General features: G+C 47.9%; 5 protein-coding genes across 5 annotated transcripts; 4 read left to right on the plus strand and 1 right to left on the minus strand.

Annotated features, from left to right (window-relative positions):
- Positions 1-733: 733 nt before the first annotated feature.
- N7469_004435 (snoRNA-binding rRNA-processing protein UTP6) lies at positions 734-1,983 on the minus strand (the record flags this gene model as incomplete). The annotated part of the gene is made up of 2 exons (XM_056643355.1): positions 734-1,828; positions 1,894-1,983. The coding sequence occupies 2 exons, from the start codon at positions 1,981-1,983 to the stop codon at positions 734-736; spliced, it is 1,185 nt and encodes a 394-aa protein (XP_056502767.1).
- Positions 1,984-2,263: 280 nt separating this feature from the next.
- N7469_004436 (uncharacterized protein) lies at positions 2,264-5,518 on the plus strand (the record flags this gene model as incomplete). The annotated part of the gene is made up of 7 exons (XM_056643356.1): positions 2,264-2,302; positions 2,364-2,910; positions 2,978-3,104; positions 3,210-3,248; positions 3,306-3,390; positions 3,450-5,303; positions 5,360-5,518. The coding sequence occupies 7 exons, from the start codon at positions 2,264-2,266 to the stop codon at positions 5,516-5,518; spliced, it is 2,850 nt and encodes a 949-aa protein (XP_056502768.1).
- A 2,011-nt stretch (positions 5,519-7,529) lies between these two features.
- N7469_004437 (uncharacterized protein) lies at positions 7,530-9,591 on the plus strand (the record flags this gene model as incomplete). The annotated part of the gene is made up of 2 exons (XM_056643357.1): positions 7,530-8,394; positions 8,783-9,591. 2 exons carry the CDS (start codon positions 7,530-7,532, stop codon positions 9,589-9,591), a joined length of 1,674 nt encoding a protein of 557 aa, XP_056502769.1.
- Positions 9,592-10,159: 568 nt separating this feature from the next.
- N7469_004438 (cleavage polyadenylation factor subunit CFT2) lies at positions 10,160-13,231 on the plus strand (the record flags this gene model as incomplete). Its single annotated transcript, XM_056643358.1, has 2 exons — positions 10,160-10,308; positions 10,372-13,231. The coding sequence occupies 2 exons, from the start codon at positions 10,160-10,162 to the stop codon at positions 13,229-13,231; spliced, it is 3,009 nt and encodes a 1,002-aa protein (XP_056502770.1).
- Positions 13,232-14,016: 785 nt separating this feature from the next.
- On the plus strand, positions 14,017-14,658 carry N7469_004439 (uncharacterized protein; the record flags this gene model as incomplete). Its single annotated transcript, XM_056643359.1, has 2 exons — positions 14,017-14,253; positions 14,356-14,658. The coding sequence occupies 2 exons, from the start codon at positions 14,017-14,019 to the stop codon at positions 14,656-14,658; spliced, it is 540 nt and encodes a 179-aa protein (XP_056502771.1).
- Positions 14,659-14,788: the final 130 nt, after the last annotated feature.

Genomic DNA, 14,788 nt, shown 5'->3' on the forward strand with positions numbered 1-14,788 from the left:
AAAGACCTGCACCCCAATACCATTCCCCGCCATATCGGCCAGGTCTCCTTCAGCCGTTCTAGCGGGCCCGGCGGACAAAACGTGAACAAGTCGGTGCAACCCCGAGATCATCCCTACTACTCCATCTACATACCCTCCTCATAATGCCCTTTGCGCTGCCTTGTATATGGAGCACCTAGGTACTTAGTCGCGATTTGCTGACCGTTGGGGGTTCCTTGCAGAGTCAATTCCAAGGCCACGCTGAAAATCCCATTGGTGGCTTTGCTGCCGTTGGTGCCAAGTTTGTTACACTCCAAACTACGGGACTCCCGCTATACCACCGACCGGTCTCAGACCTTGGTGATACAATCCGACGAATCCCGACAACAATCGAGTAACGTGGAGGCGTGTTTTGACAAACTCCACCAGCTACTTTTGAACTCGGCAAAACAAGTCGTGCCGGGAGAAACTTCAAAGGAACAAAGGGCCCGAGTACACAAGCTACAACATGCTCAAAATGAGGCCCGGCTTAAATCAAAGAAATTTCTCAGCAATAAAAAGAGCAATCGACGGGGTAGCAAATACGATGATTGATTGAGTAACAAAGAGACACATCAAAGCTAACATGGTATTGAAAATTTCTGCCCTGGAATTTTACTATTCACATACCCACCTGACAACGCCTGGCAAAGAAAATGGAAAGAAAGGGCGCAGCTTCATGACATTTTGAATTGAGATCGAGGGTATTCGATGTTCACTCCTTTGTGACAATGCGCTCCGCATTACGCATGGTCGCAACAATAACCTTCTTCAGGGAGGGATCTAAGTTCTCCTCCTCGGAAATAGGCTGCAACCAATTCACAACTTCACCAGCCAATGCACTACCCAGGTGTGTCTCCTTGAGGCGCGTAAGCGAACTACCAAAAGCCCTCGGGAACTCAGCCGATGTGACGGGATGACCCGCAGTCGGGAACTTGATGTAACAAATCTGGGTACGGGGGCTGGAAGGTTGGTGCTCCTGCATCGTCTCCACCACGTGGCCCAGGATTTTTCCCAGACACGGCGCATCGTGGAACTCGAAGACCATCTCATAAAACTCGAATCCGAAACGATCGTCATAATTAAAGTGCTTCATCGCCGCATCAAAAATGGCGAGTGGGATGGCACCACTCAATGCCGGTGTGGAGTTGAGGTTTTCCAAAGTCTCCTCCATATCCTTTCCATCGCCCCCACTGGGGTCAAGGTCCTCGCCAGTGATCGTCGGCATAGCAATCATATCGGCGTCGGTGTCGAGTTCTTTATCTTCAATAGGTTTAGGCTGTTGGCTAGCCTCGTCGAGTCCCAATATCCGTTGACGTGCTACCAGCTTGGAAATATAGATCAATTCCAATTTCGCATATTGAATCCATAACGTCTTAGCACTCTTGCAGAATCGTAGTCCACGTTGCATATAGCTTCGAGCCTGCAACATATCCGCATGATCATCGAGCACAGATTTCGCAGCATACACCCAAAGCTCCGCACTTGTTGGGTGCAATCGAAGGGCATCTGTGAAGATCATGGAAAGCTTCTTATGCGCCTTCTGCTTTCTCGTATATTCGATATATTGGATCCAGAGGTTCAAGTCACTAGGAAACTTCCGAGTCGCTCTATCGAGAATGAAGAAAATTCGCCGTTGACCGCTGTGCCCAGCGGTTCGCACACCGAGTCGTTTCGTTCGCTTCTTGCGGAGGGAGTCGAGGTTCATCTCATACTGAACATATCGTACAAAATCCACTGGCTGCGCGCCACGCGCATTGAGCTTGTGTTCGAAATCTGATCTTTTCTTGACGATCGAGGCGATTTCATCCTGATTGTCTCACGGTCAGCTAACACCGCAATTATTTTCGCCCGCCTCTAGGGTATATAGCTTACCTTGCTAAAGATCTTCTTGCGCTCATATTCTTTAAGCTCGGGCACCGACTGCTCGAGATAGAAACGAGCCTTATCTGTGGCGGCCGACATGGTTGGAGGCTGCTGTCACAGAGTAAAAAAAAAAGTGGTCGGCATCCCGCAACAAGGCGCCGACCGCCTATCACGCTAGGCCGTATTGGGCTTAGCTCCAACCGGAGGACAAGGACACTTGGACTGCACCGACGGATCCGATGTTTTTCCCTTCTTCCTCAGGGGCCTCCTACATCCTTCGTTTTGTACATCTTTTTCTCGACACTCATTTGATTCTGAACTTTATTACTCTTTCGTCTCTATATATCGGCCGCAGAACTTCTCCTCCTTCTGCGCCGCCATGGCACCCAGGTTCAAGGATGGAGATGCTGTGGTTGCCGTATGTTTGCTTCATCATGCGATAAGAACCTCGGTTCAATGACTGACTCAATTTCATGCAGTTCAACGGCAAATGGGTCTCATGGACTCATACTTTGTTCGCGTACGCAGCCTTTTTCAGTGCACTGATTGTTGGTGTCGCATTGCATTACCACAAGATCGTCCAAAATGAACACTACGGCTACCCAGATGAATGGTTTCCCTCCGTCTCCGCAACCATTGGCGATCGATACCCCGAGCGATCCTTCTTCCAAGTCTTCATTGCTATCACATCCGGTCCTCGCTTCGCTCTCGTATTTTTGTGGTACGTCCTGACCACGCGTCCTAATTCGACTCTTCCCAAGATCGTCGCTGGTGTGGGCGTCTTCCGAACCCTGACCTGCGGCGGATGGACCTACGTTACCTCCACCGATGACCATGACTGGCATGATATTTTCATGATCTCCTATCTTGTTGCCACCCTTCCATGGACTCTGGGCTGCCTCGCCCTGAGCCCTAACAACCGCCGGGCCGTCAAGTATCGCAAGATCATGGCTAGCCTCTTCTTTGGAACTTTGGTGCCATTGATCTACTACTTTATTCAGCACAAGGTCCACAAGGTTCCGGGTGGTAAGTCAATTCTGTTCACATTTCGATGGTTCAATATTGTACGCTAACTTGACCTTCCGCTGGCCAGCTTACACTCGTTATGCTTTCTTCGAGTGGTCCTTGATCCTGTTTGATGTTGGATTTGATGCTATCACCGCATTGGATTTTGAGGGCTTCGAGCTTGTGGTCCGTGACGTGAAGGGGATTAGCAGAGGGTATGTACCCTGGCTTCCGAAATGAAATCCGCAACAAATGTATACTGTCGAAAATTACGTTGGTTACGAAGAAATTACTCTTTTTCTAAATTCTTTTCCGTTTAGGCAGTTAAAGACGACTGCGGATTCCGTTCTTGAAAAAGAGTGTGTGCTCCCATAATCTATTTCCTCCCATGCATGGAAATTAACCTCGTAGTTTAGGAAAGGAAAGCCTGTCGGAAACACCTTTGGCGAGGGATTCTTCTGGACCGAGATTTTTGATGCCGCTTCCGATGTTTACAACGGGGTGAGTTGCTTTATCTGGATATCTTGGTCAGTTTCAGCTGCTAAATCTTTTCCAATTAGTTTGTCTTCTGGACTATCGTGACTGGATTGCCCGTTCTTGTGTGGTATTTCCCCCTATGGCACATGGGCATTTCGGGCTACGAAGTGGCCATTACTGCTGTCATCTCTCCATTATTCTTCGCCATTCCATCCTTGCGCTATGCCGCTACCAAGAACTTGCGGGCTCTGCATTTGATTTCGCTTGTTTCGCTGCTGGCATACAAGTTCCAAGATCCTGCCAACCGCCTGTTCGTGACCGCATTTGCCCTTTCAACCACCTGCGCTGCGTGGACCGCTACGTTCTTTGCTGAACGTGGCAATTCTGCTCGCCTCGAGACCCGTATCATGGCTTGGGGCATTGGCCTCATCTTGTCTGTAGTCGCAAAATTCGCTTGCTCCACCAACAACCCTCTGTGGCCTATTATGCACGGCACCAATGGTGGCTGGAACAAAATCGGTCTTGCTATCGCTGTCGTTGCCGTGCTGAGATCTCACCGTTCTACCTTCACCAGCGGCGGTGATTATTTGCCTGCTAGCAGCAAGAAGGGCTCTTCGCTTCTGGCTGGTCTTGGCTTTGGCGGTCTCATGTTCGCTATTGTCTCCCTCTTGACTGACTCTAGCACAATGATCTCCTGGGTTTGGGATGGTTATCCCGTTCGTGGACCAATTGCGGTCCCCCACGGAGCAGTTACCATCTTTGCCATGGGTGCCGGTTTGGTTTTCGGCGTGTTTTACCCTGCTGTGGCCGGCAGCTGGACGGCTTATGGTCTAGGATCTGTTGGCGCCGCTCTTCTTACTTATTATCACCACTGGACCGGCTACTATGGCGCCCTGGTCTTTGCCTTCTACATTATGGCTGCCGCCCCGTTCCTTATCACCTCTTGCGTTCGCCACTCCCCAGCTAGCACATTTGGTATCGGTTTTATCCTCTACGTCTTCCTGCTCCTCTTCCACGTCTGGGTTGTTGCGTATGCCTTCGTTCCTGGCGGCCCTCTTGTTCGTGAGCACACTGATTGGGTTATGATCACTACGATGCTTTCCATCGGTGCTGGTGTCTTCTCCGCCGCTACCACGAACTCGACTCGCTCCCGCAACAAGCCTATCAGCCCCAACAGCAAGAGACAAAGATCCTATTACATCTATGTTCTTGCTGTGATCCAACTACTTGCTGTCTCCATTGCTTATCTCCGCTTCCCAACCAATGACTACGCTCCTCACCACAAGGAAGACAAGGTTGTTACTGCCGGTATTTGGACCGTTCACTTCGGTCTAGATAACAACATGTGGGCCGCAGAGCGCCGTATGCGCGATGTCCTTGGGGAGCTTGAACTGGATGTCATTGGATTCCTGGAGTCTGACAACCAGCGTATCATCATGGGCAACAAGGATGTCACCCAATACATTGCTGAGGATCTCGGGTACTACACCGACTTTGGCCCCGGTCCCAACAAACACACCTGGGGCTCTGCTTTGCTTTCCAAGTTCCCTATCATGAACTCCACTCACCATCTTCTTCCTTCTCCCGTTGGTGAACTCGCTCCTGCGATTCACGCCACTCTCGACATGTATGGCGAGATGATCGATGTCGTTGTCTTCCATTCTGGTCAGGAAGAGGATCCAGAGGACCGTCGTCTCCAGACTGAGTATCTGTCAAAACTCATGGGATCTTCCCCTCGCCCTCTCATCCTGTTGAGTTACTTGGTTACCAAGCCCCTTGAAGGTAACTACAACACCTACGTCAGCGAGCTGAGCCACATGAAGGATATCGACCCTACCGACTGGGACCGATGGTGCGAGTACATTCTGTACAAGGGCTTGAAACGAACTGGCTATGCCAGAGTTAGCCGTGACACCATTACCGACACTGAAATCCAGGTATGACTATTATAGCTCTTTCTAAACACCTGTCCTATTAGCTAACGATGGTATAGGTTGGCAAGTTTGTCATCGGAGAACCCGAGCCGGAGAACGAGATGCGTGTTCCGGAGGAAATGGTGCCTGTTGGCCGCCGTTTCCCTGCTCTCTTCCGCGGCGAGGGTGTTCGTGGACATCGCTACCACGTCTTTGACGAGCCACGGTACTGGCAATAGACCGTCCTTGTATGACAAAATTTTGATCTGTTTGCCATTAAATGCATTCGACCTTATGATTCCGTTACATGGAGAATTTATCTGGCATGAGAAGGGTGGACATTCCAATACTTTTGTGGCTGAAGTCCACTAGCAATTTAATATTTTCTTTTGGTTTTCGAGTCATGGAGGAATTCGATGGTCCGTATTCGTCTTTTCAATTCCTAGATTGCTCCAGTTTTTGAAGGATTGGTAACTTACGGCCCAAAATAAGTGTTGATCTGGAGGAACTACTGGTAATATCAGTAGGGTCCAATCAAGAGCTACCAGACTAAAGCCCAGGATGTTGTCTCAAGAATTTCGTACTTACTTCTAACAGTATAACTTATGAAAACACTCTCAAAGCACATTTCTACCAAAACTATCTCAGTTTAAAGTACATCCAGGGGCTGTATTCTAATAGACTGCTCAACTCTGCAAAATTCTGGTCCACTGGGATGATCCCAGGCCCGACAATTAAGGAATGTGAGAGGATACTATGGGATACATTGGACCAATGGTAGCATAGATTCAGTGGATAGAACACGTCTCCAATGAAATGCTACTCATGAGGTTCGATATGTTATTCATCTTGGTTTGTTGATCCTATAAGAAGTGTGCAAACTAGGTTGGTGTTCGACCATTTGTGTCTGATGTACAACTACTAAGTAATAGATTTACGCAGCATTAGTATGTTCAAGCAAATCGTTCCCCATCAGTCTCAGCCCTAAGTGTCTATTAAGCTCGATCCAGAAATTCTACTCGTAGTGAAAAAGACCCATGGATTTGATGAGTATTATACTTCTATCAGCTGCTGAGTTCCTATCCATACTTAGGATCGATCTTAGCCTGAAACATTTCAGCACAGGGCAATAACAGTACGTAGAGTCGCATGGCTACATTCCAGAGGGGGTGAGCTTATAGCCAGATTGGGGTATCTGACGTTCATGCAGGACAGCGCGAGCGTTCGGAATCGTCTCCACCTTGGCTACATACTCCTACTTGACTTGCGACCTCTGGTCAGGGTGTATACAAAGAATCTCCCGGAGAATGTGCTTCGTTTCTCTTTGACCAGAAGCGTGTCTTCGTATCAAATGCCGAACTTTAAATTACACCCAAAGAAGTCTTTCTAGCTCACCGGTCATTAATACTGGGCTAATGAACGCATGACAAAATGGCCTTTACTGCTTTGACGTCTTGACAGATCCACTTGCTGCGCAGCCCTAAGGAGGCGACCCCTTTGCAATTTTTTGGGGCCCTAGGACAATGTGTCGATCCCCCTCAGACAATGACTGCTAGGAAATAGCCAGCCGATCAAGAGGCCCTACATGGAAATACATAATCATATAGCGCCGAATGTCCTTGTCCTGCTGTATGGTAGTACTTCATTCGTTGAGATCAATACAACTTAGAGATATCCGAACTCGAGTCCTTAAAAAGTAAAGACAAATTGGACCCTTCATCATACAAAGGCCTTTCGAAGTAAGCCATTGGGCTTCATGCAAAACAAGCGGTTCATCAAGCAGAGTTTTGTCATCTGCGTTCGCGTCAGGTGGGCAACCGAATGAACTAGTTCGATGTAGACAAAAGTTGGAGATAGCTGACTTCTTTGAGACACTTTGGAGACTCTTTGTTCAATCTGACTGAATTAACTGCCATTTGAACGTGAACGACAACATCAAAGGACACCTTTCGCCCGATCCAAAGTTTTCAAACGCTGCTTTGTATTCTGTGAGTACACATTGGGCTTTCAATATGATCGGGGAGTGGCTTTTAATCATCTTACAGTGTCTTGAATGGTCTGTTACCTTGGACAGCGTACTGGGCTTTCAAGAGCCCGAGTTTCATTGTCATAACCCAACGATACTTATTCTGTGCCATTTCCAGATGTAAGTTCCCAAAATAAAACCTGTTGCATCCGTGCATTGAGATAGAATCTCATGGTGCTAGTTTGAAATTTCGAGTATCAGTCAAAGCCATTCAGAACACCAAGATGCCAAAAAAACAATCTGCCCCCTCTGAACCTGTGAAGCGAGGGTTTCGAGCGGCAAACCCAGAGCTATATGACTCACCCCCAAGTTCAGAATGGGAGAGTCGAGGTCTTTTAAAAAAGAAGGCTGACCCAAATGATGCCACAAAATTCACATATCAATTTGACCTCCCAGCGGGGTTTCCCCAGAGCTGGGCCGTTCAAGTACCTCCAATCTCCTTTGGAGATAATGCACCCATGCCACGATGGCGACTGGCCTTAAATTTGCGCGATCCGGCAGAGGGTAGAGATCTAGAGGAGGATCTCATCTCAACTGGTAAAGACACGACAATCATCGAGGGTCTGGCTCCAAATAGTCATCCGAGGTCCTTTGATTCCTCAATCGGACTTGGAGGCCTACAATGGATCTTTGAACCAGGTCTTCCTGGGAGTCTACTGAGTGGAGCGCTCCTGTATGAGGCTGCATATATGTGTCTCATAGAGGCATTGAAGAGCCAAATTGCTCGAACACAAATAAGGAGAGAAATTGCCAGCGGACCTCTTTGGCCAAAGGTATGCAATGTGGAGGATCCATTGCCGCCACCACCCCAGAAGCCAGAAACCAAGTACTTCGAAAAATACCAAGGAAAGCGCGATAGTAGCAATGAAAAATCCGATGTCAAGACTTATAAGCGATCAAGAAGTGATGTCCGGCCGAGAGGCTGGACCCCGGCTTCTGAAGAGGAGACCACCTATGCCGACAGGATATGGTACCACGATAAAGGAACGCAAGGACCTCTACACCAGGCAGACCCTCGAGAGGTATTGAGACATTCTCGAAAGAAACACAAAAAAGAGACTAGAAAAGAGGGCAAAATTGAAAAGATCGGTGAGTACAAGTGTGTTTGGTTATGCGTGGTTTTACTCGTCCTCAGCATGTTCTTATGTCTTTTCCTGTATTCGTTCGGAATTATCAAAGTTATGTAACTTATCATGTTCCAATGAAGTCTTTGAGGAGCGGACAAATGTTCTCTCCTCGTTCAACAGAGCCAAAGCTAGCTAAATGACCCCAAGAATCTAACACTGAAGTGAAGAGGGGCCACCAGTTACTACTTAGTTAGTTGGAGGAATCGTCTGGTGAGAGAGACCTGGCTAGCATTCTTTGAATGTCCCTTGCATATTACTATGTACCTGGAAGGGCTCCCTCAAAAAGAAGCCTGAACAATCTGGGACTCAAGTTGAACTAACAAGTGACCATCCGCTAACTTATACTCCAGATCGAGGTGGTCATGATCCCGCATTTCCGAAATCAGAGGAAGCATTGGACTCCAGGAGGTTGAGGAATTCTCAGCCAGATGATATAATTACGCGCAACCGGAGAAGGATACGTCAAAGCATTAGCAAACAGAACGACCCAGGGACGGCTAGTCATGAGACTGTTACTAGAGATTCCCCAAAGACGCAAGCCGATGAGGGCTTAGCAAGGCTTTCAGCAAGCGATGGTGAAGAGGAGAAAGGAGCACCAAACAAGAGAGAACAGGCCATTGACGAGGATCCTGGTGTTTCTCGAGCAACCCAAGATAACAAGACAACATTCGCTCTCAAAAAGCATGGTCGCAAGAGCCGTACCAAGAAGACTGTAAGCTTTAATGACGAGGCCACGGAAAGCGTTTACAAAGACACAATCACCAAAGTCTCGAAGATGCAAAAGACCAAATCAAACGATTTAAGGCCACAGCTGATCGAGATTTCTGAAAGTGACGATTCAGATCATGTGCGTGAAGCCAATGTCTCCAGAAGGTTCCCAACCTTTGCACCAGGGGATGTGAACATGACTTTAGACGAAAATAACGACTACTTGCATATTTTTAAGGAGGCTTGCAAAGACCCCCGGGACCGAAAAAAGTATTTCCCTCTCCCCAATGCCGTTCGTCGTATTAGACCGTGGGCGGGTGCTGATATCCCTCCGGAAATTGAGGAAAAAGTCAGGGCTTGTCTTCCAAAGTTCCCGTCGACACAACGGCCATTCTTATCGACCAGAGCCCTAGCAAACGCCGCAAAAGAGAAATTGGATAAGAAAGACTAGTCACGAGCAGGACGAAACAACTATGTCTATGATATCTTAACTTTAGTAGGGTGGACCATGGTCTTGATCTGATAATCAAACGGGAAAGCATCGGCAGGAACCATTCATGCAAGTTCAAATAGCTATCACTTGGGAATCCAAAGAATTGCTATTTTATCACCCGAGTTGTTCCCTAGACCTTAGAAGTCATCTCAATTCAAAGATACAAAATGAAAGTTCTTAGCTGTCGTTGAATGTGGAATATGTCTAGATATAGTTCCTGCATAGTAGAGCGAGCATATGATTGGCCAATGATATATGTCACATGACCTTAGACAAACGGCGCAAACATCGTTGTTTCGGACAAGCAAAGGCAGCTTGGACGACTAACAATCTCTCCCCCATTGATCTCAATCATTGCCCTCTTTCCGTTATCGCCCGGAATAAATGCATGTTTCTTCAATGAGAATCCAGATAATGACCACGCTTTTGGTATAGACGGAAATTGAGTCCTGGGATTGCTTGTTGTTCCCGTTGTCGTGAACACGCTTGACGCAGTTGCCGACTCAAGACTTGACGATCCATCGCAATGTTCACCTTCACCCCATTATTGGGCGCACAGTCGTCGTCATCGAAAGCATCGCAGTCAATACTAGAATTTGATGGAGGTATCAAGATATTGGTTGATGTTGGTTGGGATGATAGCTTTGATATTCGTGCTCTCGCAGAGCTAGAGAAGTGAGCCTTGAAGCAATGCCCTATTGGTCTTGAAGGACTAGTGCTAATCTGTTGGCATGATAGACACATCCCGACTCTTTCCCTCATTCTTTTAACCCACGCGACCCCGGCTCATATCGGCGCTTATGTTCACTGCTGCAAGACCTTTCCTCTATTTACACAGATTCCTGTATATGCGACGGGCCCAGTTATCGCTTTTGGTCGTACAGCCATCCAAGACCTGTACGCTTCGGCACCACTTGCCGCCACTTTCCTTCCCCAAGGATCCATTTCAGACTCTGGCGCAAACGTCACTGCGTCAGTAGGAGTTCCAACAGAAAATGGAAGCGGAAGCACCGAAGCTGCTGGCAGCAACGGCCGAATTTTGCTCCAGCCACCTAGTGCAGAAGAGATTGCCCGATACTTCTCTTTGATCACACCGCTTAAATATTCACAACCACATCAACCCCAACCGTCTCCGTTTTCGCCGCCTCTAGATGGGCTTACTCTTACGGCTTACAATGCCGGCCACACAGTCGGTGGTACTATATGGCACATCCAGCATGGCATGGAATCCATTGTATATGCAATGGATTGGAATCAGGCACGTGAGAGCGTGGTAGCTGGTGCTGCCTGGTTTGGAGGATCCGGGGCTAGTGGTACGGAAGTAATTGAACAATTACGGAAGCCAACTGCTCTGATTTGCAGTACGAAGGGTGGTGATAAATTTGCTCTTTCCGGTGGACGCAGAAAGAGAGATGATCTTCTTCTGGAAATGATTCGGAACACCCTGGCGAAAGGTGGTACTGTTCTTATTCCAACAGATACTAGTTCTCGTGTTTTGGAGCTAGCATATGCACTAGAGCATGCTTGGCGTGATGCAGCCGCAAACGATAAAGAGGATGTTCTTCGAAGCGCGGGTCTTTACCTGGCCGGCAAAAAGGTCAACACCACATTGCGCTTAGCCCGGAGTATGTTGGAATGGATGGATGAGAACATCGTTCGTGAATTTGAGGCCGCTGAAGGTGCAGATGCAGCTGCTGGTCAACAACCTGGTGGCCAGGGACAAGAAAAAGGTGCCGCTAAGGGTGGTGGTCCTTTTACTTTCAAGCATCTCAAGACGATCGAACGGAGAAAGCGACTCGAGAAGCTTCTGGCCGATCAGGGGCCTAAAGTCATTCTTGCTTCCGATACTACTTTGGCCTGGGGCTTCTCAAAGGAATCACTTAGACAGGTTGCTGAAGGTCCCAACAATTTGCTGCTACTGACTGAGTCCTTCCGTAGGCAGGCACTCGCAGAAGGACCTGACTTACCTGGCACTGCCTCGCTTGGGGCAACTATCTGGAAATGGTATGAGGAACGAAGGGATGGTGTTGCGTTGGAAAAAACATCTGACGGAGAAATGCTTGAGCAAGTCCACAGTGGTGGACGGGAGTTGAATTGGACTGATATTCAACGAGCGCCTCTTGACGGTGGAGATCAGCTCATTTATCAACAATACCTTGCCACAAAACGCCAACACGAAGACACTTCACAGACTCGTGGACAAGAAGCCATCGAGACTGCTGCAGATGCACTGGACGACCGCTCGAGCTCGACATCATCTGAAGATTCAGATGGTGAGCAGCAAGGTCGTGTCCTGAATTTTTCAGTTTCCCTCGCCCATGCAAACCGAAATAAATTAGCCCTCAGCGACGAAGACTTGGGCATTAACATTCTGCTTCGGCGTAAGAATGTCTTCGACTATGACGTGCGAGGCAAGAAGGGACGTGAACGTATGTTTCCCTATGTCGCATCCAGAAAGAAGGGAGACGAATACGGTGAATTCATTCGACCGGAGGAATATCTCCGAGCGGAGGAACGTGAAGAGATTGATATGCAGCAACGAAGGTCAGACGCAGAAACTAAGCTTGGCCAAAAGCGACGATGGGATGAGACTACTGGCCCTGATGGACTCAGGCTATCGGGCGCCGCAGCAGGCCGCAAACGCCAGCATCTTAAAGACGGCGAGGGCATTGATCCCAGTGTAGATGATGATCTTAGTATGGCCGAGAACGGCGAAGCTGCTGCTGATGCTGCATATTCAGAGGATGAGGTGGACAGCCAATCATTTGAAGGCCCTGCTAAGGCTATCTTCACCAAAGAATCTATTACCATTAATGCCCGTATCGCCTTTGTCGATTTCATGGGCTTGCACGATAAACGCAGTTTGGAAATGCTGATCCCCCTTATCCAGCCCCAAAAGTTGATTCTTGTTGGCGGAATGAAGGAAGAAACATCGGCACTCGCAATTGAGTGCAATAAGCTCCTGGTCGCCAAGTCGGGCGTCGAATCGGCTGTCGATATAGCAGCGGCTATCTTTACCCCTTCCAATGGCGAGCTCGTTGACGCCAGCGTTGATACCAACGCTTGGATGGTGAAGCTTAGTAACAGTCTTGTCCGTCGTCTTAAATGGCAACACGTTCGCAGTCTCGGCGTGGTGGCGCTGACTGCCCAATTGCGAGGACCACAACCTCAGAGCGCCGAGGACGAAGATTCTGAAGCAGCTGGCAAGAAGCTCAAACTGGCTGGCGACCAAGCTACATCTGCGGTCATTCCCAAGTCCGCAGACAAGCCCGATACTTTCCCTCTACTCGACACACTACCTGCTACTATGGCTGCTGGCACCAGGTCTATGACTAGGCCCTTGCATGTCGGTGATCTGAGGTTGGCTGATCTGCGTAAAATCATGCAGGCAGCTGGCCACACGGCTGAGTTCCGAGGTGAGGGAACACTACTCATTGACAAGTCCGTCGCTGTCAGAAAATCAGGCACAGGGCAGATTGAAATCGAGGCATCTGCTCAAGCAGCTGCAAACCAAGCTACTCCTGGCCGAGGTGCGAGTAGCTTCCTCGCTGTCAAAAGAAAGATATACGAGGGTCTCGCTGTTGTCACAGGAAGTTAAATGACCGTGTACCCTATATTCAATTTTTGTATAATTTACGCAATACCAACGATATTCTCTCGTATGACAACGCCATTTCAAGCATTTTCTTCCAACCGCATTTTCTACTTTCCGACTGCACAAGTCATGCCTGCACCAACAATTTACTGTTAGTCGAATAGTGTATAGTATACAGTATTAATGATAGATAATTCTACCTAGGATAACCTGAATATTTATTTCACCGCAGAACTAGAGTCTGGAATTTCCAAACAGACTAGTTCTATTGTAATGATAACCTGCATATAATTGATCCAGTCATTCAATGCTTCCTCCTGAGCCTTGCCACTGGACCTGTCCCTTTGTCGTGTTGTGTTTGGGCGCACACGTATTCTTGCAGATCAAATCATCGGACTCCATGATTATTTGTGCAGGGGAGAAGGTGTGTCTTCTTTCAGTATCCCCAGAGGAACAAGCACACTTCAATCCCAAAGATCGGCCATGGCTACCAGAAGATTTGAAACAGGCGAAACGGTATAGTCGTAGGTTTCAGTGGCTGCCCTGCAATGTATCCTTGAATGAAACTTGTGGATGCCGGATCACCTCATATACCAACAACCTTCCCCCTTTGGGACAACCAACAGCTGTGTGAAGGCATCAAGGGAATTATCACTCAGCCTATACTACAATGAGACTTGACATCAAATTTTGTTCAAAAGAGATAGTCGCGAGTTCACTACAATCGTGTAGAATTCCTTGAGGGAGCTTACGATGTGGTTTCATCACTCGACGATCCTTGTACAGTAATGCTGCCAAAAACCCGAGGATTTGATCCCCCAAATGTGACGGAAGAAATGATCAATCTAAACAAACAATTATCGGAGAGAGGCTTGCAATACGACAGCAAGAATGTGACGGGAAACAATATTGTATTTCGCCAACGTTCCGATACAGCTGATATTCAAGCCACCGACTATCCAGAATATCACGATGAATGGGTTGAGCCTATATATGGATTGAGCGAGCCCCGAGAGCGAAAATTGGTGACATAGGAGTTTGGAAGCATTTCCACGCATAAAGGTCGCTTGCTCACCTTCCCAATTACCTTAAAACATTGCGTCTCCCCTTTTTCCTTAGTTTACAAGTCTAAACATGGCCATCGCAAAGCTTTGGTGCTCTACCTGGTAGATCCGCACATTTGGATAATTTCGTCAGAGAATGCCTTTCCACAAAGAGACATTTGGTGGGCCGAAAGAGACCAGGCTGTCGATATAGTTCTGGCAAGGTTGCCTCGCAAAATCCGCGACATGGTAGATCGGTACGCAAATACGGCCATGGACGAGGAGAAGGCCAAGCGTACACTAGTGAAGTTTTTGAAGGAAAAGAAAATCATGTCCAAAGAGAAAAATGACTTCTTCCAACGTGGGATCATTGGAGTCAATCTCTGATAGTAGGATATTTTAAGTAAACATGGGTATTGTGTTACTGGCTTGGTGAAATCCTATGTAATGGAGATAAAACAAAACCCCGAGAGACGAAAATACAACTATAATATTGAAAAACATTGGAATGAAGGCC

This window comes from Penicillium citrinum, assembly GCF_028827155.1.
Source record: "Penicillium citrinum strain IBT 23319 chromosome Unknown utg000003l:1.0-4596430.0:1.0-4598250.0, whole genome shotgun sequence".
NCBI lineage: Eukaryota > Fungi > Ascomycota > Eurotiomycetes > Eurotiales > Aspergillaceae > Penicillium > Penicillium citrinum.